Source organism: Nycticebus coucang, chromosome 21, assembly GCF_027406575.1.
Source record: "Nycticebus coucang isolate mNycCou1 chromosome 21, mNycCou1.pri, whole genome shotgun sequence".
In the NCBI taxonomy this organism is placed as follows: domain Eukaryota; kingdom Metazoa; phylum Chordata; class Mammalia; order Primates; family Lorisidae; genus Nycticebus; species Nycticebus coucang.
In genome coordinates this window covers 14,728,272-14,754,921 of record NC_069800.1, presented here as the reverse complement: position 1 = coordinate 14,754,921, position 26,650 = coordinate 14,728,272, and the positions used below count along the sequence as shown (strand labels likewise).

General features: G+C 43.5%; 1 protein-coding gene, 1 non-coding gene and 1 pseudogene across 3 annotated transcripts in view; 1 reads left to right on the top strand and 2 right to left on the bottom strand.

Moving 5' to 3' along the window:
• CFAP61 (cilia and flagella associated protein 61) overlaps window positions 1-26,650 on the top strand; it is a 367,994-nt gene that overhangs the window by 17,362 nt on the left and 323,982 nt on the right. The window contains exons 3-6 of the mRNA XM_053574251.1: window positions 4,163-4,313; window positions 7,422-7,498; window positions 8,365-8,432; window positions 8,633-8,759. Coding sequence (XP_053430226.1) covers window positions 4,163-4,313; window positions 7,422-7,498; window positions 8,365-8,432; window positions 8,633-8,759 — 423 coding nt within the window. The remainder of the gene's footprint in view (window positions 1-4,162; window positions 4,314-7,421; window positions 7,499-8,364; window positions 8,433-8,632; window positions 8,760-26,650) is intronic.
• Window positions 9,167-9,273, bottom strand: LOC128574288 (U6 spliceosomal RNA). The gene has a single exon (XR_008376665.1). It is a non-coding gene; the product is annotated as a U6 spliceosomal RNA (small nuclear RNA).
• Window positions 18,701-20,716, bottom strand: LOC128573811 (heat shock cognate 71 kDa protein-like; annotated as a pseudogene). Its single transcript, XR_008376553.1, has 2 exons — window positions 20,150-20,716; window positions 18,701-20,057 (listed from the first exon to the last, which is right to left on the bottom strand). The product of XR_008376553.1 is annotated as a heat shock cognate 71 kDa protein-like (transcript).

The following is a 26,650-nucleotide window of genomic DNA, read 5'->3' as shown; positions in this document are numbered from 1 at the left end:
TCAATGGGTATACCACGTTTTGGATAGGCAGATTCAACATTACAGAGTCAATGCCCCCACCCAATCAAAATCCTAACAGCATTATTTGTTGACCTTGGTAATATGAGTCTAAGTTTATATGGGAAAGCGAAGGATCGGGATAATCACAAGGTGGAAGACGTGCTCAGGAATGGCTGCAGGTGTGCAATCAGGGCAGCGTGGTGATGCAATCGACAAAAGACGGGTGGGCCGGGGTGGAGATCCCAGAAACCAACATGTCCATGACATCTTGATGATGACCGAGGCCAGCATGTGCAGATCTGTGGGAAAATGATGTGCCATTCAATGAATGATGCTGGAACAATTTATTATTCACATGGAAAAGAAAAGTGTAAAGACCAATCTGATATCATACAAAATTAAAAAAAATCAATTCTGGGTAAAATTATGACATAAATATGGAAAACATCCAACATCATTGACAGAATCTCCTGGATTCAAATTCATTCATCCAGCTTCCTGGTGGCCCCCACCCCTTGGACACCTCGTTGATACTTGGAACAACCTGGCATGATCTTCCCTTCCCCTACCTTCAGTCCAACCCCTCTTACCTTCCCCATCTCAGCAACTTCAGCCTTCCCCTGGCTGAGACCCCAAAGAAGGTGCCATCTTCCTGCTTTCTGTCACATCCCACGTGGGCAAAGGCTGTCAGCTCTGCCTAGCCTGATGGGAGGCAGAGGATCCACTGTCCCTGGGATCGCAGATTCTTTCTCAGGCTTTAAGAGCCAATCTTTTTATGGGCTCTGCAGAAGATGGAATGCAGAGGTGGGGTGTGCTACAGCTGGAGCCTTTCTACAGAAATTCTCCAAAAGCTCACCGAGATCTGTTTTCTCAAGTCCTATACACAGTCACATTCTAGTTGCCTGAAAGTGGCCTTTGAACAGCCAGGTATTTCAGTAGGCAAGCTTATATTTCTGTTGAGTCTTGGAGTGATTGTGAGGGTACGTCAGATTCACGTGTATCATGTGTTTGTATTTCTGATTTGAGAGAAATGAAAGTATAATTTATATCATGTTGGAGAGGAGTAGCTAAAAAAAAATGTATGTTAAAAAGGGATCTTTATAAATGAAAAAGTTGTGACCTACCTTAGAAGCTAGCATATGTTCAGATGTAAAAATAAATTTACATGTTCGGAATGACCTGGAGCTTCCAGAACAGCTGTTACCAAGCCTAGGTAGTCTTTTGTTTTTAAGATGAGGTAAGTCTTGTCCCCTGGCCAGTCCATCCCCAAGATTTAGGAACTGACTTTATAGGGATTTCAAAGAAATGATGGCTCTTTTTAGGTCTTTTTGTCTGTTTTCTTTTATTGACTGGTTGCTCAGTCACAGAGAACTGATCTCACGTGACCATCTGGCTAGATCTTAAAGGTGAAAATGAGGAGAATGGGCATAGCACATGAGTTGGGAACAAGCTAAAAGAATCCCCCATGTTGAACGCAGATAACCCAGCGGCAATGGGAGTGGGTGGAACACACACCCAGGGTGCCGTTCCCTGTGCGACGGGTGCAGGGAAACTCTGGGGGCTCCTCTTTTTTGGTTAAACTAAGCAAAAAGGGGGATATTGTTTCGCCAATATTTCCATCAAGTATAGTTACAGAAAATAAGTTTTGATTGTATTTGGAAAATTTCCTAACCTGGCTGAATAAATGAGAAATCACTCTAATGAAAAGAGCTACCATGTCTATTGTGTATGGAATATTTGTATTAATAGGGTTCTTTGAGTTGGGCTTTGGCTTACTACTATGAACAGTTTAAAATCCAAGTTTTAAAAATATGCCTTCGTTCTGCATTTTTCTTCCCCATCTCTCCCTTCTTCTCCCTTGAAGATTTTTATCTGTCCTTTAGAGGTGACAAGAGGTAGAAAGTAAATACACGAAAGGATAATGCTGCAGAAGTTAATTTTTATGATCAGCTATTTGGAAATCCTGGTCTGTTTTCCCACTGAAACAAAAGAATTCATGGCTGGCTTCCCAGGCCAGCCCACACAAGCTTGTTTAATCTGCATTGTCTGTGAGTGTGGTACTGTGCTAATAGCACTGTAGAACCCAACCTCCATCCTGAGGTTCCCATGGACAAGTGCATTCCAAGTTTGAATTGGGAGTCTAGGAACACATTGTCACGTGCTTCCCTGAAGATTTGGTGGCTGCCCTGTCCCCAGTTTCTGCCTATCTCGTCCTCCTGGCACTGTTGTCAGTGCTGGCATGTGTGGGATCTTGTGCCATGGCCACCTTCTCATCTGAATTAGAGGGAGAACTCTCAGCAGAGAAGCCCAGGAGCCCAAAAGCTGGAGGAAGCTGCCTCAGGGGTGAGAGAGAGTCCAGGGCTTCAGTGACAATTTACAGAGCTACATCCTCCTGCTAAAGGGTCCCCCGTGTGTGTATTCTAGAAACCAGAGGGACAATCCGCTCCTCCTTTCACTGATAGCCAGTGCTTGGGCAGGACCCCTGGGCCAGCTGCACCCCTGGCTTATCCTCCTGGGGCTGAGGGTGTGACCAGACATGGCTGCCTATGACTTGCTGAGAGAGGGGACAGTGGCCAATGTCCTGAGCACACCATTCCCCAAAGGTGTTGGTATAGCTGGTGCCATACCGATGCTCAGGGTGCTATTTCCTGAACGTGATGAAAAATTTTTGTTCTAAATGTTGTATCTTTATTTTTACAGTTAGCTTTTATTTATAGCAAGGGATACTGATTTTCCATTTCCTATTAAAATATTCTTTCTTAAGCCAAAATTAAATTGATTTAAAGAAAAAAAATTGAAGTTTGAGAAGTGCGTGTATGTGAGAGTCTGCTGTTTGGTGAACTGCACTAATAGAATGATAGACCATCAGGTGGGAGAAAGCAGCTACAAGAGCACGGCTTGTGTGGTTCCATCGTTCAAACACACCAAGTGCATTTCAACATAAAGTTGCCCTCAACAGCGGAGAAATCCAGAGACATAGAAACCAAAGTGTTGGTTATCTGTGGGTGGGGGGATTAAAGTTGATTTTTTTTCTATTTTTTTTTCTCTTCTTGCTTGTATTTTCTCATTTTTGCCTGTACTAATAATGTTTTCCTTTTATTATTTTCCCCATCATCTCTACCCATCCTCCTTCAATTATGTGTTCTTCTGCCTTATTCTGCTCAAGAAGGAAAATGGGCAACTCCTGCATCATTTTTTGAAAGAATATTTCAATCATTTTTCCTCCAACTTAACAATAAGCAATAGAATACATATTGCTAAACGGTCTATGAACTAAGTGTTTGGTGCCCCATGATCATATTAATGTACACAGCTATGATTTAATAAAAAAAGTACATATTGCTAAAAAAGTGAAAACTTCGTTTAAGTTTATGTGTGAATGGCCTTTGGTGTAGTAAACGATGTGCTGTCTCTAAGTGATGGCTCTTGCTGTCTGGAAGGGCCGGAGTAGCTGCTGGGTGGATCATCAGTGTCATCCCTCTGTGACAACCTCTGCAGTGAGAGTTGGCCGGCCTGCCTCTCCTCCCGGGGTTTTGTGAACTCTCTGGGTTGCTGCAGCTTATACAAGCCCCCTCCGAGTCTCCACTCCTGCAGGCGGATCAGGTGGCATCTCAGATGCTCCGGCTCTGTATGAATCAGTTAGCTCAGGGACCCAGGGCTCAGGGCAGGGGATGTGCGCAAGTGCCAGTTTGTCCAGGAAATTCCTTTTTCTTTTTTAAGCACTGAAAGTCCTATATCCTGTGTACCCGCCTCTGTCCTGGACAAAGAGAGACTTTTGGCCACCCTCACTAGGTGTGTTCAGACCCCCGACACTGTGGCCTTGACAACAGGGAGCAGATGGGGAAAACTGTGCAGTCCAGTCTTTTCCCTGCCAGACTCCCAGGGAAGAGTTCTAGACACTTACTATCATGGGTACAGTATCTTCCCAGGGAAACATGATTTAAAATGAAAACTTCAATGATAGCACTGGTTGTCCTGAGAAATCCACTCCCAAAGTTGCTGGGCATCATTCCCGACTTTGCAGAAGATTATCACACGTCAGACTCCAGTAGCCAAAGGGAGGGGAAAATGACACGTCCTCAAAAGGGAGGGGAAAATGACACATCCTCATCTCACTTTCAGTAATTTTATTCACAGTTGCAATTCTACTCACTTTCCACAGAGAAAAGGCAAACCTTGCCATAACTCTCTGCAGTGACAAGGAGGAGGTCATGGCTCAGGCCACCTTCCTGGACTACCCCAACTGGAATGTCGCCAAGCAGGATGACTGGGTGTCCGTGTTCCGGGAGCTCGACAGCGACCTCCCATGCACGGTAAGAAATCCCACACAGAGCTTACCAGAACAGCCTGGACTTTGAAGGAAAGTCCTGTGTTTGGAATTATATCTTTGTGGATTTGGCACTGAGCGGTGCAAAACCCTTACTGAAAGTGTCTGACATGACAGTTAAAGCTGGGGTCAGCTGGTAGGCAGGGAAGGGGGGCTGAGAATAAGGCCAGAGGGGAAAGGGAAGGGGGGGCAGTAGCCAAATCAGTCTGCCACTGGTGAGGCCCAGAACTCCATCCTGCGGGCCGAGGGCGGGAAGCAGTGGGAGTGTCTGCCGTGTGTTCCCCGGGCACCGGTGTGCGAGGTCTTTGATATGCCTGGAGGGCACCTGTCACCTACACATCTGCCCATGTAATAATGATGATAGAGCCTCAGACTTATGCCACATTCTCTGACTTTCAAAGTGCCCTCACAGATTTTGGCTCATTTGATGTCTTCCAGCTGCAGGCACTTGACAACCTGTCCGGTCTGGGCTAACAGGAGCAGGTTAGTGGTTCCCAGGAGTCCGGACTGGGAAGCTGATGCCAAGCCAGAGCTTTCCCTGCATGCAGCCTGCCGGAGCCAGGCCAGGGACTGGCCCCAGTTTCTGTTGAGTGCCGGGGGCTGTGACTCTGAGTAGTGCTCTTGCGGGTTGGTGGAATTCAGCAGCGCGTCCCCAGAGTCCTGATGTCAGAGAATGGAAGGCCAGATGAGTGCATGAGTGAATTCACCCTCCCACTGTGCCTGCATGGGCACACATGTGCACGCACACACACGTGTGTGCACACACGCACATGCATGTACACATGCACACGCGCATGCACGCACAAACACACGCACACATGCACGCACACACGCACACACACGCACGCACAAACATGCATATGCACACACCCATGAGCACACACGCATACACACGCACGCACATGCACACACACGCACACCCCTAAGCATTGTCTTTTGTGCTGCTTTCTACTCCTGCCACCCCACACCCAAGCATCATTGTCAGAAAAATTATCCCAAACTCTGAAATAGGCCAAAAATATTCCTCAGTCCAGTGCTTGTGCCTCTGACCTTCTCCTGAGCGGCTACTTGGCAGTTCTGTGGGGGCAGCAGTTCACGCGTAGACTTTTGTCCATTTGGATGTAAATAATTCCCATCCGGTGAAAGAGCTTGCTTCAAAGGTTATGGTTTATGGCCCTCTAGGACTCTAGCCATTTTGTATCTAACCCAACAATATTATTCTTATATTCCCCTATTAAATCACCAGAAGTATCCGGCTTTTCAAGTATAAGGAATTGATTTTGTCATCTCATTAATTGATGAGTTGGAGTAGCGTGAATCTCTGGCACGTGTTCAATTTGTATTTGCATTAGGGTTATGATTTTGCCTTTTGAATATTATAAATTAACACTCTTTTTTTTTTTTTTTTGCAGTTTTTGGCCAGGGCTGGGTTTGAACCTGCCACCTCTGGCATATGGGGCCGGCGTCTTTGAGCCACAGGCACTGCCCCTAAATTAACACTCTTATTCATAAACTCATTTCTTGTTCTCTTGAGATTGTTTCTTTTTGAGCTATTTCCAATAGCAGCCATTAGCCATCAGTAGCTATTGAGCACTTGGTCTGTAGTCAGTGTGAATTGAGATGCGCTATAAGTATAAAATATACACCAGATTTCAAGTACATAGCAGGAAAATAAAAGATGTAAAATATCTCATTAAAGATTTTATACTGGTTATTTGTTAAATGCTAATAATTCGATTATATTAGGTCAAATAAAATATATCAAAAATTAATTTCACCCTTTATTAATGTGCCCACTAGAAAATTTTAAAATACATGTGTGGCTTGAGTTATTTTTCTATTGGACAATTGTAGTAAGAGCCTTAAGGTTTAGTGTACCACCTATCCTAGGGATATTTGCAAGCAAAGCAATGATTTTTATAAAGGTAAAGAATAAATTTTGAATTATATTTCCAATAGAGGAGATAATTTGGGAGACAAATCAAGTAAGTAATAAATCAGGTGTTCCTAAGGCTAGTCCTATTCAGAATATAAGGCAGATGCCGAGTAAGACTATTGTAGGATTAAAGGAGCTAATACATAGTAAGTACTTAAAATCGTGTCGTCATCACTGTCATCAGGACTTTATGAGGTTTGTGTTTGCCTTTGGGGAGTTTTCAAGCTCATGAATCAAACTCGTGCTCTTCTCTTGCCCTTTTTTGCACAGTACAATTCCTTCTGAGCACTTCTGAGTCACACACTATCAGACGGGAGTGGAGACGAGGCACAAGGAAGTGCAGCTGGTCACCCAAAGCTGTCTCGAAAATAACTCAGATAAAAAGAAACACAGGCAGGCCCCTGCTGTCTTGATTTGGGTGCAGTCAACCACCTCACCTCTGCACAGAGGGGTACTGAATTGAGCAGCTCAGAGTGGACATGTAGAGAACCACTATTTGTTATTTAAGCCACTTAAGAGTCTGCAAAAGTATGGGACAAAGCTCTTTAAAAACTTGGAAGATTTGACTTGAAACTCATATTAGACTCTCACTGCTTTGAGTTTTCAGCTCCCAGGATTTCTGGATCCCAAGAGTAATATTTGATTCTGACTCTGGGAATGTTGAACAAAACAAGCCATCAGATTCATAACGTGGCATCTGCCTTCCACCCTTCAAATTCATAAGAGAATCTTTCCCTCTTGTCACATGAATAGGGCAGCAGCTGCTGACACAAGAGCCCTGGGGAAAGGGTGATTGTCTTTCACTTGGCATGGACACCCTGAGGATGAGACTACTGAGTTAATAATGGATTTCACTCCCCTGCAGGCTCTTCCCTGCCCACAGCTCACTTGTGAGCGCAAGAGGAAGGGCAGGCGCTCTGCCTCCTTCCTTTATGATCCCTGTTTCCTTGAATAATTCTGAGCTAGGAGGACAGAAGGCTGAAAGCAGAGCCAGTGAGACAGCTCACAGGCCGCCTGGTTGTCTCATCCTTAGATATAAAATACCATCTCCCAGTGGCAGGCAGCGGTGTCTGGGGATCCCCTGAAACCCTCCTCCCAGGCTGCTCCAACCTGCACAAACGCTGACTCCGCCTTTAATCCCTCTTCTCTCTTCTTCAGCCTCTGAATACGTTGTTCATGCACCTCTTTGTGGCTGTGGATGAGTATTCCACCGGCTGCTGCAAAGAGATTATTCGGTGAGTGGATGGGGCTTTACAGATGGTGAACATGAAAGAGACCACGTAGAAAGTTTTGAAAGATATTTTAAAAGAAGAGAAATTCTTTGCACCATTTAATTTGCTTGCAGTTTAGCTATATTAATGTATTTTTTTTGAATAGCAATGATATTTCTGAAATAAAATAATTCTTTGACTCTATTCTCCATTCCACGAATGTTTTTAACTGTTATCACTTGAGGCAGATGACTAGTAGAGTCATTTAAAGCAACAGATTTGAGGCCAGGCATGGTGGTACACGCCTGTGGTCTTAGCTACTCAAGAAGCTGAGGCAGGAGGATTACTTGAGGCCAGGCCAGGCAACATAGCAAGACCCTGTCTCTAAAAAAAAGGAAAGAAAAAAATGGATTGGGGGAGAGTAGGAAGAGTGTAGTAGTTCTCCTCCATCTTATCCTGAGAAGCATCCTGAGTGACAGGGCACACGGAGAGGAGGTCGGCAGAGCCACTGAGTGACCGGATGCGTCTTTGACAGCCTGCACAGACATTTGGCGTGGGGATGGCCTCAGCTTTCAAGTCACTTTGTAATGTCACACCACGCTATCCAGATGCCAGGTCAGAGGTTAATATCAGCAGAAATCTGGTGTGCCATATGAACATGGCACCCTTTATTTTCTCTGCCCTCCATCAGGCAGATAGAAAAGGGGCCCTCTGGAATCCAAGGAAAAGTAGAGAAGAAAAAAAAATTGCCTTTGCAGGCCGGGTGCAAAGGAGCCATGTGGCTAGATGAACACCCCCCACTTTTTTAGTGATAGCTTTATCTGCGTCAAGTGCCAGCTAATACGGTTGCTCCATTCCTAACACTTGGCTCCCCTGTCTTTCCTTGCCAGAAGCGTGTTTAAGGCAGTGCCGGAGCTGCACTTCATCTTCCTCACAGTACCGTCCTACATGAGCATTGGTAAGGTCCCCAGGCGTGAGCACAGATCGGTGCTTGGGGGAACGGGAAATAAGAATACGCTCCAAGTCCTAAATGCACCACGTCCGGTTCTGATTATAACAATTACAACACAATTGAGCATGGAAACTATAATTTGTTCTGAAACCCCGAAGTTATTCCTTGGCAAAATGAGGACATGTTTCTTTGTCTCTGCGATTTAGGCTCAACCCTCATAACTGTTTTTGACCAAGTGGGGAACGTTCCAAGTCTGACGTACTCGGAGGACTTCACTGTGTACATGTGTCACCGGCACAGACACTACCCCCAGCTGTACATTCGCAAAGCCAGGTAGGGTGGAAATCGTGCCTTGTATAACCTGAGCTTCACTGAGAGCGTCACCGTAAAAAGAGTCTTAAACAACCAGGGCTAAGTGAGAATGGCATGGATTACAGTTCAGCGTTACTTTGTTTGGAGAGGTTTATAGTTCCCCTTAATGACACAGTTGCAGAACTATCTGATGATACTCATTTGGTCCTATGTGGCTGTGAAGTTACACATTTACTGCTTGGGGCTTTCTGAAAATACATCATCCTCGGTTCTGTAACAGAATAACTTTCCAATAAAACAAACTTAAAAATGAATCTGCCTGTTCAATTTTCCCAGTAAAACCCACCCATCTTCTGACATTCAGTAAAGGAAGATGCTGTTGACCCCAGGGAGGAGTTTTCCAAGTGGAGGGTTTTTTTTTTTTTTTTTGAAATATGGAACGCTTCACGAATTTGCGTGTCATCCTTGCGCAGGGGCCATGCTAATCTTCTCTGTGTCGTTCTAATTTTAGTATATGTGCTGCCAAAGCGAGCACCCAAGTGGAGGGTCTTTACTGTGATGCGCCCCACGTGACATGCCCCGTGTCCAGCCATCTTAAAGAGCCAGCTGTGTTTTCCAAAGACAGCCAGTAGGCCGTTTCCCACGTTGGGGGCTTCTGTGCTGTGATCTTGCCATTCATCTCGTTAAGCCATGGGGTCCGCATCCCCTCTGTGTGAAGCTGGGCAGATGTGACTGCTTCAGCCAGCAGAGTGTGCAGAAAGAGTGCTCTGGGCCTTGGGAGGCTGGCTGGGAAGCTCCTGCCTGGCTCTCTCGGGATACTTGCTCTGGAGGAAGTCAGCCGTGTTTAAGAAGGCTGCGCAGGCCTCATGTCAACACCAGGGTGGGCAGCCCCAGCTGGCGCCCGCTGACCTAGCATCAACTGCTGCCTGTGTGAATGAGCGCAGTAGATGTCTAGCCCGTGTATCTGCTGTTCAGCCGATGCCTGACCTCAGCCACAGGGAAGACCCGAGTGAGCACTGCCCAGCTGAGCCCTGCCAGAGTTCCGGCTCACAACATTGTGAGCGAAATAGAATGGCTGTTTGGAAATAACAGTGCATTATGAAATCATTTCGGGAGGATGATTGCTTGGCTTATTTGATGAATGTTAAAGTTCTTTAGTTCTTTTCTTGAGAAAAGTACTGAATTTAAATTTTTAAAAAGTGAGAACAGGAGTGTGGTATTATGGCATCATCAGTGAGAGTCCTCAGTGCTGGCGTCTGATAGAGCTAGATTCTGATCTTGGTTGTACTACTCCCCAGATGAGTTAACTTACAGAAAGAACCTCTGCAGGGCTCTGTTTCCTCTCCGTAAGTGGGGATAAGCTCATTGTCTAGGGAGGGGGTTGTTGGGGTGAGCCATGAGCTCATGAAAGTCAAGCACTTCCTGTCACGTGTAAGTGCCTAAGAAATATTAAATATTATACAGGCAGCCCCAGGATATGAACAAAATAGGGTTTGTAGATTGGTTCTCAAGTTGAATTTGTATGCAAGTTGGAATAGGTATATTTACTTATTACCTGTAATACCCTTCATTTGTGAGAGTTGTATATAAGTAGGATGTTTGTAACTCAGAGACTGCCTGTAATTACAGAGGGGCTTAGAGTTAAGTGAGCAAGAGAGACCCACCTGCAATAAACTATAATGTGTGTAGCTCAGAAGAGGGAGGAGCAGGGACATATGAAGACAACCTCATTGTAACCTCCCCCGTCCCCCCAACACGCCGTTAAATGTCCCTCAGTGAGTAAATGCTTTTACACTTCCGAACTGTGGTAAATCACGCGATGGATATTGCTCAGCAATTTAGTGGAATGAACTATTTATATAAAAACATCATGAATTAATCTCAGGAGGTTTATGCTGAAGGCAGACATAAAAGCAAAAGATGTGTACAGTACTGTGGATTACACGTTTATGATTTACCGAAACAAATCTGTAGAGGTAGGATTCAGATCAGCGGTCGCCTGTGGTGGGGGTAGAGTGAGGCTAGCACGGACGAGACAGGTTCCAGGATGACGGCGATGCTCTGCCTGTGCACGGAGGGTGTGCAGTTGTCCAAACTCATCAAACTCTCAAAGTCTGTGTACTGGATATTATTGTGCCGCAAAGAAAAAGCAATTTAAAATAAAAAAGGCTTCCCAGAGTAGGTGACCTCTAAACCTCATCTGGAAGGATGAGTCAGAATTCAGTCAGAGGGGCAAGAGGCAGGAAAGCTTCTGGAAGGACCATTCACAGGCAGGTAGACAGGTGTGTCTGCTGTTCCAGGTGTGGGGAGGAAGAGCAGACCACTGGATAGCAAAGGCAAAGCTGGAACTCAAAGGCTTGATCCTGGAGCCAGCAAGGAGTCCTGAGAGGAAAAGAAGGTTACAGGCTGTATATTAAAAAAAATAACGCTGACTGATCTTCATATGGTCAGTAGCTTAAACGGCAGGAGCACAGAATAGTTTAGTGGGGCCAAGAATTAATACAGGTGGGAATTGTGGCAGTGACAGATCACAGAGACCCGGGTGGGGAAAGGATCAGGGCAGGTTTACAGATGCAGAGACACGCGTCAGAGGGAAAGTGGCACTTGGTTACCAGTTAGCTGGAGAAACTGAAGGATCAGAATGAGTTACTGGGTGACTCAAGGTTTTTAGGGGTAATAATGGTGATATCATTAGCTAAAAGTAGAAATAGCAGATTTAGATGAACAAGAGAGAGTTGCAAATAGAAATCAAGAGTGAAGCCGGATGGAGATGCAGGTTATGAATCGACAGTTTGTAGGTAAAAGTGAAGGAGATTGTCTTATTGAGGAGGAGATTTTAAAGTGGAAAAGCAAAGGACCAGGGCAGAATGTTGAAAGATGAAAATGACATAATAAGAAAGAAAATCAGAAGAGAAGACAGGGAATGTGATAGATAACAAAGACTCCTGAAGTGGGCAGAAGATGCAGGGAAATCAGACCATTCGAGCATAAAAGAAAGAGGCCATTAAATTTCACAATTTAAACAGGCAGAGATGAGACTGATAAAATTGATACTTCCAGCCAAATTGACCAAGAAAAAAGAAGACAAATTACTAGTATCAGGAATAAAACAGATGCTACAGATGCTGAAAAGATGGTAACAGAATGTTATGGACTATGTCAGTAAAGCCAATGATTTAGATAAAATAGGCCAATTTCTTGAAAAACACAACTTACCCAACTCAGAAGAAATAGCAGGAATCCTTCCATATCTATTAAAGAATGAATTCTGGGTGAGAGGGAGAGTCTGCCTGCCTGGGCCCTGGCTTCTCCCCCACCCCCTGGTCTGATTTGCTTCTATTTTTGTCTTGTTTTCATGGCTCTGAACTCTGACTTCCCCAAGTCTACATCTCAGTTTTCTCTCAAATTCATCCCTTTGGATCCTCTGTGCCAACCTTGGTCACTCAGTCACCACTCCCCCATCTCTGGCCACTTGGTTTGGGTTCTGATCATGTCTCTCTTTGAAAGGCAAAGTTGGACAGGGGAGATCAAATGGCAGTGAACTGAGTAAATGAGAGGTAAGGAAGTGAGGCGAGGGAATAGAAAGCAGAGAGGAGGAGGTCAGAAACGTACCTGCAGCGGTGGAATGTTATGCAAACCGTGTAATGCAATTCCATGTTTACTCTCCACATAGAGCATTTGATTTGCATTAGTGAGCCTGACAGCACGTGTCTGAAAGTTCACCCAAAAGTAGAGTCAATACAGATACAAATTACCCATCCAATTAGGAAAACTAAAATTCCTCCTAGAAAACTACCTTTCATTACTTTTTATTATTACCTAAAGACATTACAATCCTCTCCTTATAAAACCCGTTTGATTATGATACAAATACTAGTGAAAGCCAAAGGCATTCTGAAGACAAGAAGTTTTGTGAGTGGCAGCGCCTGTGGCTCAGTGAGTAGGGCGCCGGCCCCATATGCCGAGGGTGGCGGGTTCAAACCCAGCCCCAGCCAAACCACAACAAAAAATAGCCGGGCATTGTGGTGGGCGCCTGTAGTCCCAGCTGCTCAGGAGGCTGAGGCAAGAGAATCGCGTAAGCCCAAGAGTTAGAGGTTGCTGTGAGCCGTGTGACGCCACGGCACTCTACCCGAGGGTGGTACAGTGAGACTCTGTCTCTACAAAAAAGAAGTTTTGTGAGTGACATAACATTTTTAATTGATTCTCTCACACCATTCAAATCTATATTCCCGACTTAATGAAGTTTCTCTCGTTAGCGTCAACAGAGGCAAATAGGCCCTCTTGCCCTTCAGGAATACACTCTACTTACAAGTAGGTAGTTTTAACATTACGTTATGAGAAATCTTCACAAATTATTTAGGATATTGTAAGTAGTCTAACAATTGCTCTTTCTGTGATCAAATATTCTGAACATGTAATCATATGTATGTGCGGGGAGTTGTATGTTTTAGTTTAACATAGAAGCTCATCCTCTTGGTGGCTGCCTGGCATATAATGGCCTGGCCATGACGTGGCTCTAATATAGTTCACTAGTTATTCTTTATTATGGTAATTTAACATTTCAACATTTCAACATTTTCTTTAACAGTATTGTGGTAAAAAACCTTGTATATACATCACCAAGTACTCGTGCTATTTTGTTTTCTATAGTATAGAACCTGAAAGAATTTTGGGTAAGAAATAACCAGATATTTGCATAAATACTAATATTTTATTTTATTTTATTTTTTTATTGTTAACTCATAGCTGTGTACATTAGTGCAAACAAGGGGTGCAATGTGCTGGTTTCATATACAATCTGAAATATTCTCATCAAACTGTTCAAAGTAGCCTTCATGGCATTTTCTTAGTTATTGTATGTAGACATTTGTATTCTGCCTTTAGTTAAGTTTCACCTGTACCCATTCTAAGATGCACCGTAGATGTGGCCCCAACCATTACTCTCCGTCCACCCTACCCTCCCCCCTCCCTTCCCCTTCCTTGGCCCTTTCCTCATAGTCTTGTGCTATAGTTGGGTTATAGCCTTCATGTGAAAGCTATAATTTAGCTTCATAGTAGAGCTGAGTACATTGGATACTTTTTCTTCCATTCCTGAGATACTTTGCTAAGAAGACTATGTTCCAGCTCCATCCATGTAAACATGAAAGAGGTAAAGTCTCCATCTTTCTTTAAGGCTGCATAATATTCCATGGTGTACATGTACCACAATTTGCTAGTCCATTCATGGGTCGATGGGCACTTGGGCTTCTTCCATGACTTAACAATTATGAATTGGGCTGCAATAAACATTCTGGTACAGATGTCTTTGTTATATTGTGGTTTTTCGTCTTCTGGGTATAAACCTCGTAAAGGAACTATAGGATCGAATGGCAGGTCTATTCTTAGGTCTCTAAGTATTCTGCAAACATCCTTCCAGAAGGAACGTATTAGTGTGCATTCCCACCAGCAGTGTAGAAGTGTGCCCTTTTCTCCACATCCACGCCAACATCTCTGGTTTTTGGATTTTATTATATGGGCTACTCTTACTGGGGTTAGGTGATATCTCAAAGTAGTTTTGATTTGCATTTCTCTGATGATTAAGGATGATGAGCTTTTTTTCATGTGTTTGTAGATCGTGCGTCTGTCTTCTTTAGAGAAGTTTCTCTTCAAGTCCCTTGCCCACCCTGAGATGGGATCATGTATTCTTTTCTTGCTAATACAGTTGAGTTCTCTGTGGATTCTGGTTATTAGACCTTTATCGGAGGTATAACCTGCTAATATTTTCTCCCATTCTTAGGGCTGTCTGCTTGCTTTACTTACTATGTTCTTGGCTGTGCAGAAGCTTTTTAGTTTGATCAGGTCCCAGTAGTGGATTTTTGATACTGCTTCAATTGCCTGGGGAGTCCTTCTCATAAAATATTCACCCAGGCCGATTCCTTCAAGAGTTTTCCCTGCACTTTCTTCAAGTATTTTTATAGTTTCATGTCTTAAGTTTAAATCTTCTATCCAGTGAGAATCTATCTTAGTTAATGGTGAAAGGTGTGGGTCCAGTTTCAATCTTCTACAGGTTGCGAGCCAGTTCGCCTAGCACCATTTGTTAAATAGGGAATCTTTTCCCCACTGAATGTTTTTAATTGGCTTGTCAAAGATCAAATAATGGTAAGTAGCTGGATTCATCTCTTGGTTCTCTATTCTGTTCCAGACATCTACTTCTCTGTTTTTGTGCCAATACCATGCTGTTTTGATCACTATCTATTTATAGTACAGTCTCAGGTCTGGTAGCATGATTCCTCCTGCTGTGTTTTTATTGCTGAGTAATGTTTTGGCTATTCGAGGTTTTTTCTGATTCCATATAAAAGGCAGTATTATTTTTTTTAAGATCTTTAAAATATGACAATGGAGCTTTAATAGGAATTGCATTAAAATTATATATGGCTAAAAAAAAAAATTATATATGGCTTTGGGTAGTATAGACATTTTAACAATGTTGACTCTTCCCAGCCACGAACATGGTATGTTTTTCCATTTGTTAACATCTTCAGCTATTTCTTTTCTTAGAGTTTCATAGTTCTCTTTGTAGAGATCTTTCACATCCTGTGTTAGGCATACTCCCAAATATTTCATCTTCTTTGGCACTACTGTGAAAGGAATAGAGACCTTGACTGTTTTTTCGGCTTGGTTATTATTGGTATATATAAAGGCTACAGATTTATGGATGTTGATTTTGTAGCCTGAGACATTACTGTATTCCTTGATCACTTTAAAAGTTTTGTAGTAGAATCCCTAGTGTTTTCCAGACATACGATCATATCATCTGTGAAGAGTGAAAGTTTGATCTCTTCTGACCCTATGTGGATACCCTTGATTGCCTTTTATTCCCTAATTGCAATGGCTAAAACTTCCATTACAATGTTAAATAGGAATGGAGACAATGGGCAACCTTACCTGGTTCCTGATCTAAGTGGAAATGATTTCAATTTAACTCCATTCAATACGATATTGGCTGTGGGTTTGCTGTAGATGGCCTCTATTAGTTTAAGAAATGTCCCTTCTATACCAATTTTCTTAAGTGTTCTGATCATGAAGGGATGCTAGTTATTATCAAAAGCTTTTTCTGTATCAATATTGTGAGAGTCCGGCAGACATTTTTAATGCTTTTGCAACTGTGGAAGTTGAAATTTGATCAAAATTTTCTGGGTGGTTTTACTTTTGTGGTGGAGGATTACGCTGGTCTTTATGGAGGATAGGTCTGAGAATATCCTGGAGAGCTGGTTTAGTTAGGGCAATTTTCTTCAACATGTGAATGCCATTGAAGTATTTAATTTCTCCATCATAAATGAAACTCAGTTTAGTGGGTACAGGATCCTGGGTTGAAAGTTATTTTGTTTTAGGAGATTAAAAGTCAATAACCATCCTTTTCTAGCTTGAAAGGTTTCAGCAGACAGAGCTGCAGTTATTCTAATATTCTTGCCCTTGTAGATGATGGTTTTCTTCGTCTGGCTGCTTTCAGAATTTTGTCCTTCATATTAACTTTAGTGAAATTGATTATGATGTGTCTGGAGGATGTGTTATTTGGGTTGAGTCGTGCTGGAGTTCTGAAACTGTCTGCTATCTGAATTTCAGAATCTCTTGGCATGTCTGGAAAGTTCTCCTTCATCATCTCATGGAGAAGAGGCTCTGTGCCTTGTGAAGCCACTTTGTCACTTTAGGGTATCCCTATAAGATAAATATTAGTTTTCTTCTAATTATCCCAGAGCTCTCTGAGAAAGTGATCTGTTTTTGCCCTCCATTTCTCTTCCTCTGAGAGTTTGGAAGCATTCGAAAGCTTTGTCTTCAAGGTCAGAAATCCTTTCTTCTGCTTGCTCCATTCTGTTACTGAGGGATTCTACTGTGTTTCTCAGATCTTTGAGGGCTTCAAGTTCTTGTCTCAATGTGTCAAAATCTTTGGTCATTTGGTCTTTGAATTCGTTGATTTCTTGAGATATCTTTTGGGTTACTGCTTGGAATTCTAATTCGATCTTATTTGCTATCCAGATTCTGAATTCGATTTCTGACATCTCAGGTATTTGTTTGTGCATGGGATCTTGTGCTGTGTCTGTCCCATTGATCCTTGGGGGAGTTGATCTACTCTGATTATTCATATTGCCAGAGTTTTTCTGTTGATTTCGCCTCATGATTGTTTTTCACCGTTGCCTCTGGCCATCCTCAGAGTTGGGGAGGTTTCTCTCCAAGATTAGACCCCAGTGGGATCACTCTGTTGTTGCTGGATCTTTGTAGCAAGTGACCCTGTGTAGTTCCTCTGCAGCTGCCCCAACCAAGGAGTTCTGGTTGTGGAAGCAGCTCCGGAGTGTGACACTTCCAGATCCAGCAACAGGGCAGGAGGTGGTGTGCATGGTTCTGGGAGTGCCTGGCACCCAGTGACTTTGGCACAGAGAGCCCAAGGTTCCAGCAGTCTCTGGTCAGGAGAAGCGCTCTGAGTAGAGCCAGGGTGGGGTCCGGAGGGCACGCGGCTACCAGACTCCCTGGCCAGACGAGTGGGTTGCTTCGCACTCCTGCTCAAGCTCTACCCAAGGCAGTTCAACTGAGTTCCAAGTCCAAAAACCAAAACAGTTCACAGATAAGGCCTTTCCGGTTTGCAGTCTCACTGCTGCTTGTACTTACATCTGCCAGTGGGATTAGGGCGATTGAACACACGCAACCACTTCCCAGTTTTCCACTGTTTTTGTACTCCTGTTGAGGTCCAGAAGTCCCGTGCTGACTCCCTGTATCCTCAGAGGGATTGATTATAGGCAGATCCCACCAGCCAGAGATGCCTAGAGTCTTACCTCCCCAGACTCACCATGCCCAGTTGCAGGGAAGCTGTTACTCGGCCTCCATCTTCATCCAAGATCCAATACTAATATTTTAAGATAAATGCTACCAAATTATTCAACTGAAATATGTCAATTTATATTTCAACCAGTAGAGTTCTATCTCTTTACACCCATATCAATGCTGGGTATTTTCCATTACTGAAACTGTTTTCAGTCTGTTAGTCTCAAACAGTATTTTGTTGTTCTAAATTGTATTTTATCTAAATATGTGTGGATTAGCGTGCCATTTTACAGTTTCCATTTTAAATGAACATAATACTTGGATTTTATTTATTTACTTATTTACATTTTACTTGGATTTAATTTCCAGTTAAGAAATTATCCTGTTGGGTGATTAAATAAACATGTGTCTGCAGAATAGGCAATTCTTTGAGGGAGGTTTGGAGGAGAGGTATGAGTTACTGAGGAAGGCACATTTCCAAAAGTATTTTTTTCTTGAGACAGAGTCTTACTATGTCACCCTTGGTAGAGTACCATGGCGTCATAGCTCACAGCAACCTCAAACTCTTGGGCTTAAGCGATTCTCTTGCCTCAGCCTCCCAAGTAGCTGGGACTACAGGCACCCACCACAGCGCCTGGCTAATTTTATTGTTGTTGTTGTTGTTCTCATTGTTGTTTAGCAGGCTAAACAACTGGCTGAGTTCAAACCCATCAGCCCTGGTGCACGTGACCAGCACCCTAACCATTGAGCTGCGGGCGCTGAGCTAGTATTTTCTTAATGTGTAGGCAGTATTCCCAATTTGGAGAATTGTCATTTTCTTGAGGAATATATAGCTTAAATAAATACTTTCAACATATTCAGCAAGACATTATTATTTGTTATTACATAGAAAATGTCTATATAAATTTATTTTTTTTCCAGACAACTGTATGGTGCCAATTTTAAATACAGCTTTATTTAAGACATTGCATTTTCCACTTACAATACAGTACTTTTAAAGTGCAATGTTATTTCCTTCCCCTGTGCGCATGTTCCATATTCAAGTATTGAAAATGCCCAGTAATTCACTATAGCAGCCCAACTTTAACTCTGCCACGTAATTTTCTACAAATTTGGATCCTTCAATATTTTACTGTGTGGAACAATGCTGCATCTACACTTGGACTGGCTTAATCAACCTCTTCAATGGTGGGGCCAGAGGAAGCACCACCAGAAGGAGGACACCACCACCAGGGAAGCCTCCCGGCATTCCTCCTGCACTCTGGTACAACTTGGTAATGATGGGGTTGCAGACTTTCTCCAGCTCCTTCTGCTGATGTTCAGATTCTTCCTTCTCTGCAGTCTGGTTCTTATGAAGCCAGTTGATAATTTCATTACACTTGTCAAGAATCTTCTGTTTGTCCTCATCATTGATCTTGCCTTGAAGTTTCTCATCTTCAACAGTTGCTTTCATGTTGACTGCATAGGACTCAAGTGAATTCTTTGATGAAACCTTGTCCCTCATCTTCTCATCTTCAGCCTTGTACTTCTCAGCTTCTTGGACTGTATGTTCAATGTCTTCCTTGCTCAAACGTCCCTTGTCGTTAGTGATGGTAATCTTATTTTCTTTTCCTGTACTCTTATCCACAGCAGAGACATTGAGAATGCCATTGGCATCAATATCAAAAGTGACCTCAATCTGAGGAACAGCACGGGGAGCAGGAGGTATGCCTGTAAGTTCAAACTTGCCAAGCAAGTTGTTATCCTTGGTCATGGCACATTCACCTTCATAAACCTGGATGAGCACACCCGGCTGGTTGTCAGAGTAGGGAGTGAAGGTCTGTGTCTGCTTGGTAGGAATAGTAGTATTGCGCTTAATGAGCATAGTCATAGCTCTACCAGCAGTCTCAATACCCAGAGAAAGAGGAGTGACATCCAATAGTAGCAAATCTTGAACATTCTCAGATTTGTCACCAGATAGGATGGCCGCTTACAGGCTGTAAGCAACAGCCTCATTGGGGTTGATGCTCTTATTCAGTTCTTTTCCATTGAAGAAGTCTTGGAGAAGCTTTTGAATCTTGGGGATATGGGTAGAACCACCAACCAGGACAATGCATGAATCTGTGACTTGTCAAGTTTGGCATCTCGAAGGACTTTCTCTCTAGGCTCCAGGGTGCCACGGAACAGATCAGCATTCAATTCTTCAAATTGGGCACGGGTCATGGAGGTATAGAAGTCGATTCCTTCATAAAGGGAATCAATCTCAATACTGGCCTGGGTGCTGGAAGATACAGTACCCTTAGCACATTTGCAAGCAGTACGGAGGTGACGGACAGCTCTTTTATTCTCACTGATGTCCTTCTTATGTTTGTGCTTAAACTCAGCAATAAAATGGTTGACCATTCAGTTGTCAAAGTCTTCGCCACCCAAGTGAGTATCTCCAGCTGTAGATTTGACCTCAAAGATTCCATCCTCAATAGTGAGGATTGACACATCAAAATTGCCACTTCCAAGGTCAAAAATTAGCACATTTATTTCAGCTCCAACCTTTCATTAAGAAAAAGAAAATCACATATATAAATTTTTGATAACCAATTAAACGTTAAGTAACCTAGACCTGCACCAGAAATGGCACATACCTTTTTGTCTAAGCCATAAGCAATAGCAGCAGCAGTTGGCTCGTTTGTAATCCTAAGAACATTGAGACCAGCAATAGTTCCAGCCTCTTTGGTAGCCTGACGCTGAGAATCACTGAAGTAAGCTGGTACTGTGACCACAACATTGGTAACAGTCTTTCCAATATAGGCTTCTGCAATTTCCTTCATCTTTGTCAGAACCATGGATGACACCACCTCTGGATAGAAACTTTTTGTCTCTCCTTTGTATTCTACTTGGACCTTGGGCCTGCCTGCATCATTCACCACCACGAAAGGCCAATGTTTCATATCAGACTGGACAACAGCATCATCAAACCTGCGTCCAATCAGACACTTGGCATCAAAAACTGTGTTCGTGGGGTTCATTGCAACTTGATTTTTCGCAGCATCACCAATCAATCGTTCAGTGTCAGTAAAGGCAACATAACTTGGAGTGGTTCGGTTTCCCTGATTGTTAGCAATTATCTCTACTTTTCCATGCTGGAAAACACCCACACAAGAGTAGGTGGTGCCAAGATCAATACCAATGGCAGGTCCCTTAGACATGGTTGCTTACTCATTCAGCCGGTACGGATTAACGTAGAACACACAGAAGACCCAGGAGCTACCACCGCGTTCAATCTATATAAATTTAATACTGAAAATGGCCTGCACAGCAGCAGCCCACCTAACAATTCCAGTCTCTGCCTCTGTTTATTTTTGCACTGCTGTGTGCTCAGCCCCGTGAGTGTGTGGTCACAGATGGTTTTTACTGGCCTCCCTTCTTCCTTCCTTTCCTTCCCCTCCTTTCTTCTTTTTTTCTCTCGAAAACTTTTGTGCTGTGAACTATACCCTGCACGGGGACGAGTCCCACAAAGCTTGTAGTAAACCTTCACCTGAGGTCTTGCTCTTACCGCCTCTGATGGCACATCCACAGAAAATCTGAAAGCAACTCGCAAGAGAGGCATAGTCGTGGTTACACAAAGATGACATTGGTGATTTGTAATGAGGAGGGGACGTTTATAAAAAGACAATTGGATAGCAGTGAATTCATGTAGAAATCGTGACACTATGGCAGTCAGTGCCTTTGCTTGCAAAAGATGGGAAAGCTTGATACATTTTAGAAAGCCCTCTATACGAAGTGTTCATGTTAGAGCTTTGGTACTTGCAGATTCAGAAGTTCCTGTCTCTGGGGAACACAGTTATGTGGACTGTGTCCCTCCTTAACAACGCTGGAAGAACAAAAGACGGCTCATAATGTCGAGCGGGCATGGCCCTGTGAATTTTAGGCATCCTAATTTTTCGTATTTTCCCCACATATTTTTTTTGACATCTGTTTCATCAGTAGTTACTTTACACTGATAATTAATGGTGAAGAACATAGTTCTAAGACTAAACTAGAAAAGGGTTTGGGGATGTAATTATCTTTCAGCCATTTGGCGAGCAACATATTCAGAACCAGCGAATTAGCACTGTAATCCCCTGTCCTGTTTCTTTGATTCACCCATGTGGAAAATTATGCTGTAATCTGCCCCTCTACTTAGACACTAATTAATGAAGTTACTCTTCTGTATTTTCCATAATACCTGAAATAAAGCATAGCCACTTCCAGATACGCCTTTAAAATCTACGGTGGGTATAATGAATCATTGGTGGCAGGTTTGAGATGTTCTCAGATTCAGAAACTATTGGCATGGTCTTTCTGGGGAAACTATCTTTTTCAACTCCTGACGGGGATGGGGAAATTCCCAGCCAAGAAAGGATCATGTGCTTCCAAACAGTGTTGTACAGTAGCTAAAATTTCTCTTAAGGGAAAGCTGCTCTTTTGCTGATAACAATGGCTAACCAAATTATTCCTCTTTCAAGTAGAAGAAAGAAAAATCAGTTATTTAAAACTTAAGACTGGCAGGTTTTAAAAATGTTTTTAATTGGAAGTTTTTAAATATTAACTTTTTGCCTCTTAAAGTGACTATTTATGAAGCATCGTCTCAGGCTTTTTAGAAATCCATTTCAATTCGATTCTGAAATTCGGGTAATTTCAGATGAATGGGCATTCTGATGTTCAAGTTATGAATATCATAAAGAACTCAAAAAGGTGGGGCAGAGCAATTACGGGCTTTACCAGTGATCTTCCTGAGCCCTGGTAAGTGACTCAGCAAATGGAGTTCTGTTGACAGTCCCACTAGGACTGTGCTGTGCCAAGAAGACTTTTGGATCAGAACCTGGTATATAAATGGTAGGACTTGTTATTGGCCTTGGGACATTGGGGCTTAAAATCCTTCATAATTTTTAAAATTGCAACGTATTTCTAAGGATTTTCTAACGTTTTTCTAAAACCCGTTTTAAAGTTCTACAATGAAGTGTTGCACGGTTTAGAAATGATGGATTTGGTTTTCTTGAAGAAGACCTCTAGAGGGCACAAGAGATCTTGGAAAGGAGAGGGTGCTTTGTTTCACATTATTTGAATAAAAAGAAGTCTTGTTGGTGCCGACTGTAGGCTTTCCTACCCATGTTGAGGCAGTGTTCATGGCAAAATGCTGGTTTAACCAGAACGTTCTTTAGCACTCTCGCTAAACTGGATTCTCTGTGTTGTTTTTCTTTCTTCACTGGTTTCTTAAAATATGTGCACACACCCACAGGTTTGAAGAAAGATATTTATGGCATTTGAGGTGGCAACAGAATTACTTTTTTAATGGCACATTTTTAAGCCAAGTTAATGAAATGCAAATCCTCTCTGGATATGGAAAATACCGTCAGATAGGAATAAGACAGCTGTGCCAGGACTAACGCGAAGGTGGCCTGCTGCTGCTGCTGAGTGACACCTCCCACACCGGCTTTCCATGAGTGACGTCGCGGTGGAAATGGTCCCACCTCCCCGAGTCAGGGAGAGCTGGCCTTTAGACTGTCCTCTAGGGCAGTCGGGATGACGGGTGATGAAGTAATCTTGGGATTTGCACGTCACCGGCTGCCAGGAAGAGTTCCTGGAAGCCCAGCTACCTGACGGAGCAGGGATGATGAGTGAGATTGTTCCCTTAGCTTTGCCACCTCCTGAGTTTAGAGATACCCATTCCCCAACTGAGGTGTCCATGAGAGGCTATTGATTTTCTTAATGTTTGGATTCACCTCCATCTTCATCTGGCACAGTTTCAAAATCTTAAAACTTTTATTTCCTCTAAACAAGTTGAAATAAAATATTCTACAGCTGATTTTATTAACAAGCATACCTTTGCTCCCTCCAAGCCACATTCTGAATGAAAAATATAAAGGGACTTTGCTTTTCACTCCAAGCATTGTTCTTTCCCCATTGCTCGTTGTACTGATGAACTCTGACCGCGCGTGATCTCCCCCGTCAGCAGCCTGTGCGGCTCCTCCGTGCCAGGTACTCACAGACAGGTGCAGTTTTCCCGCGTCAGACTTGGCCAGGCTGCACCCATTGTCTCACTCGGAACTTATGTTTCAACATTTTACTTCGTAAATCGTTGTCCATAGCTGGGGAGTTCTGTTGCTGTGGGGTAAACTCTGTCATATGCCTTTTGAGACTCTCTGAGGCTGATGTCATACGTTAACATTAGCTCCTGGGATGATGCGAGGTCCTAAATTGTCAATTACCCCATCGAATGCGTTTAGCTGAACAAGTTTCTCTTTATCCATTCTGGGGAATATCTTAAGCGAGAGCCTCTTCAGAACGCCAAGATTTGTATTTTGTTTTTCTTTTTTTTCTCAGAACTAGTATTGAGGCCTGATTAAGAATAACTTTGTTAATGGGCTGCTGGGGCTCATGATTTGGCCTGGAACCTTGTCTCTCTGACCCTTACTCCTGATTTTGATATCTGTAGCAGAATACTTTTGTGTCCGTCAAGTAAATAAAAGCCCATGGTGCTCAGCTGATTTTGTGTGATTACTATCTTGATTGATTTAAAATGATTAGGGTATTGAATTATTTTTCCATTATTTAAAATGTTAACAAATATTGATGCAACCTTTTTATTTTTGTCAAAATGTTTGAATATGGATTTTTTTGGCTATTCTGTCCTTGAATCTTTTTTTTTTAAACCCATATCATCAAGGATTCTTACAGAGAAGCTAAGTGGGCAAATGAGTTGTTCCTGCAAGGCAGAATATTCTAGGTTTAGCCAGGGTTCTGAGGGCTCGTGTGGAGAGCAAACCCTTGCTGAGGGCTCACTGTGCACCTGTGAGGCTCGAGGCTTAGGGCATGGTTTTGTCACCACATTACATCCTCATAGCTAGTCTTGTCCCGACTCCTTTTGAAGAAGAGAAAAACAAGGCTTAGCGTTGAAGCGACTTTGCCAGCGTTCCTTTCAGGAGAGTCAGAAGGCTAAGTAGAGGGGCTACGGAGCCACCACATGGGACCATGGCTTCAGACTTAGCCATCATGCTCCTCAGTCTGTGAGTGTCTGCGGGTCCCTTAGTAAGGGCCTGGCCCATAGTGGCTGTTGCTGTGGGGTTGCTCGCTATAAAACTGGTGCACCACTCCCTCTGTGTCCCCAAGGAAGCATATTACCTGGTTGAGAAGATGCCACAGCTTGTCATAAGAAATTTACACCGGAACTGGACAATATGGGTCCCGTGGTGACCCTGGCATTGGATTCCTGGGAAGGGAGGAGGAAAGGGAAGAGTCCCTGGAGGGTGCAGAGCTGAACCCCGGTGTGTGGGGCAGGCACAGGGTTCAGAGTGCTGGAGAAGAATGGAGGTGGACAGGAGGGAAGGTGGCCAGGTCCCCTTCTAGACTGTGAGTGGATCAACTCTTGTCACTGTTGGTGATCAGTGGACAGGAGGGAAGGTGGCCAGGTCCCCTTGTAGGACAGTGAGTGGATCAACTCTTGCCACTGTTTGTGATCAGTGGACAGGAGGGAAGGTGGCCAGGTCCCATTCTAGACAGTGAGTGGATCAACTCTTGTCACTGTTGGTGATGAGTGGACAGGAGGGAAGGTGGCCAGGTCCCATTCTAGACTGTGAGTAGATCAACTCTTGTCACTGTTGGTGAGAAAGATGGGAAGATGGAGGTGAAGGACCTTGTGCCCATCCCAGAAACAGAAAGGAGGTTGCAGGAGTTTTTGAGAAAGTGGAGAAAACAAGTTTTAGACATAATGGCATGGCTGGAGTCTCAGCTACTCGGGGCACCAAGGCAGGAGGATCACTTGAGGCCAGGGGTTCAAGGCTGTAGTGAGCTATGATCGTGCCTGTGAATAGCCACTGCATTCCAGCCTGGACAATGTAGCAAGAGCCTGTCTCAAAAAAAAATTGTTGTGTTTTTTTTTTGTGTGTGTGTGTGTGTGCTTGCCTATTGGCATTAGAAAAAATAAACAAAACAAACAAACAAACAAAAAAACCCAAGCAGTGTTCTAAGATTAGTAACAGTGGATGGATCATAGAGTTTATACCCGTGGTAGCCTACGGGAAGCAGGTGCGGTGATTCCAGCTTCCGTAGTAGAAACCCTCTCATTCTGCTCCTGCAGACTGTGGACGTTCTCCAGTTGTCCTCTCTGGTGTTTTCTAACTAATGATGATGAAAACAGCAATAACCCTTCACATATGTTCTTATCTGACCATTTATACCATTTTTATGACAGTTGAGAAAACTGGGACATAGAGAGGTAAAGTACCATGCCAAGGTCATTGCTAGGACGAGGCAGAGGCAGGATCCAGACCCAGGAAGTCCTGCTTGGCCGGATCTTTTTCTCTCTAATCTTTTCTAAAGAGCACCATACACTTGGACATACTTCTGGTGGAGTCTTGGTGCAGCTGTCCACAGGTGACCACTGATAATGTTTAAAGTGGTCATATAACCACAAAAATAGCTGGACAAGTGGTCGAGACTCCTTTTGAAAACTTAGTGAGGGCTGAAATAGCTTGAAAAATGACCACAGCATTAGGAGTGCAGTCACCTTTGTTGTAAAAGCAGTTGGTGTCTGTGCCTGCCCTGCCTTGTTCTCAGCACCAACGCTTCCACTGCTGTCCTGGTAGGACGGAGTAAGACCGTTGGTGATGACATCAGAGCCAGGTTGATAGTGCAAGAAAAAATCTGGTTTCCTGGTAAGGACCCCCTGTCAGGTCTCTCCTTCCAGAGAGGGTTGACAAGAGATTAAAGACTAAGATCCAACCTGGGGAGTCATAGGGAAGGTCCCCCCGGCTGCTACCGTCTCTGTTTTTTCTTTCTTGTACCATGGTCTGTTAGCTAACCCTCTCCTTAGCTCTGAGGTTTCACAGAGCAGAGATCTGTTTTTCAAATATATGCGTTAATATTTCTTCATCAAGATACTTTCTGTTTTTTTATGAAAACCAACATAATTCCAGAAGTTATACCTGTGTCACCAGAGGTGACACTTTTGTTCTGGGAGCAGATGGAGATTTTCATCCCTAGGGCAAGGAGTCCTCCAGTTTGAAGCTCTGGGTGGAGGGAGTGGAGCTCTGGCAGGATCAGGGAATTGTTCCTGCAGGGGCTAAGAGAGTGGTGATGGGCTGGCTGGACCATGACCCCTGGCC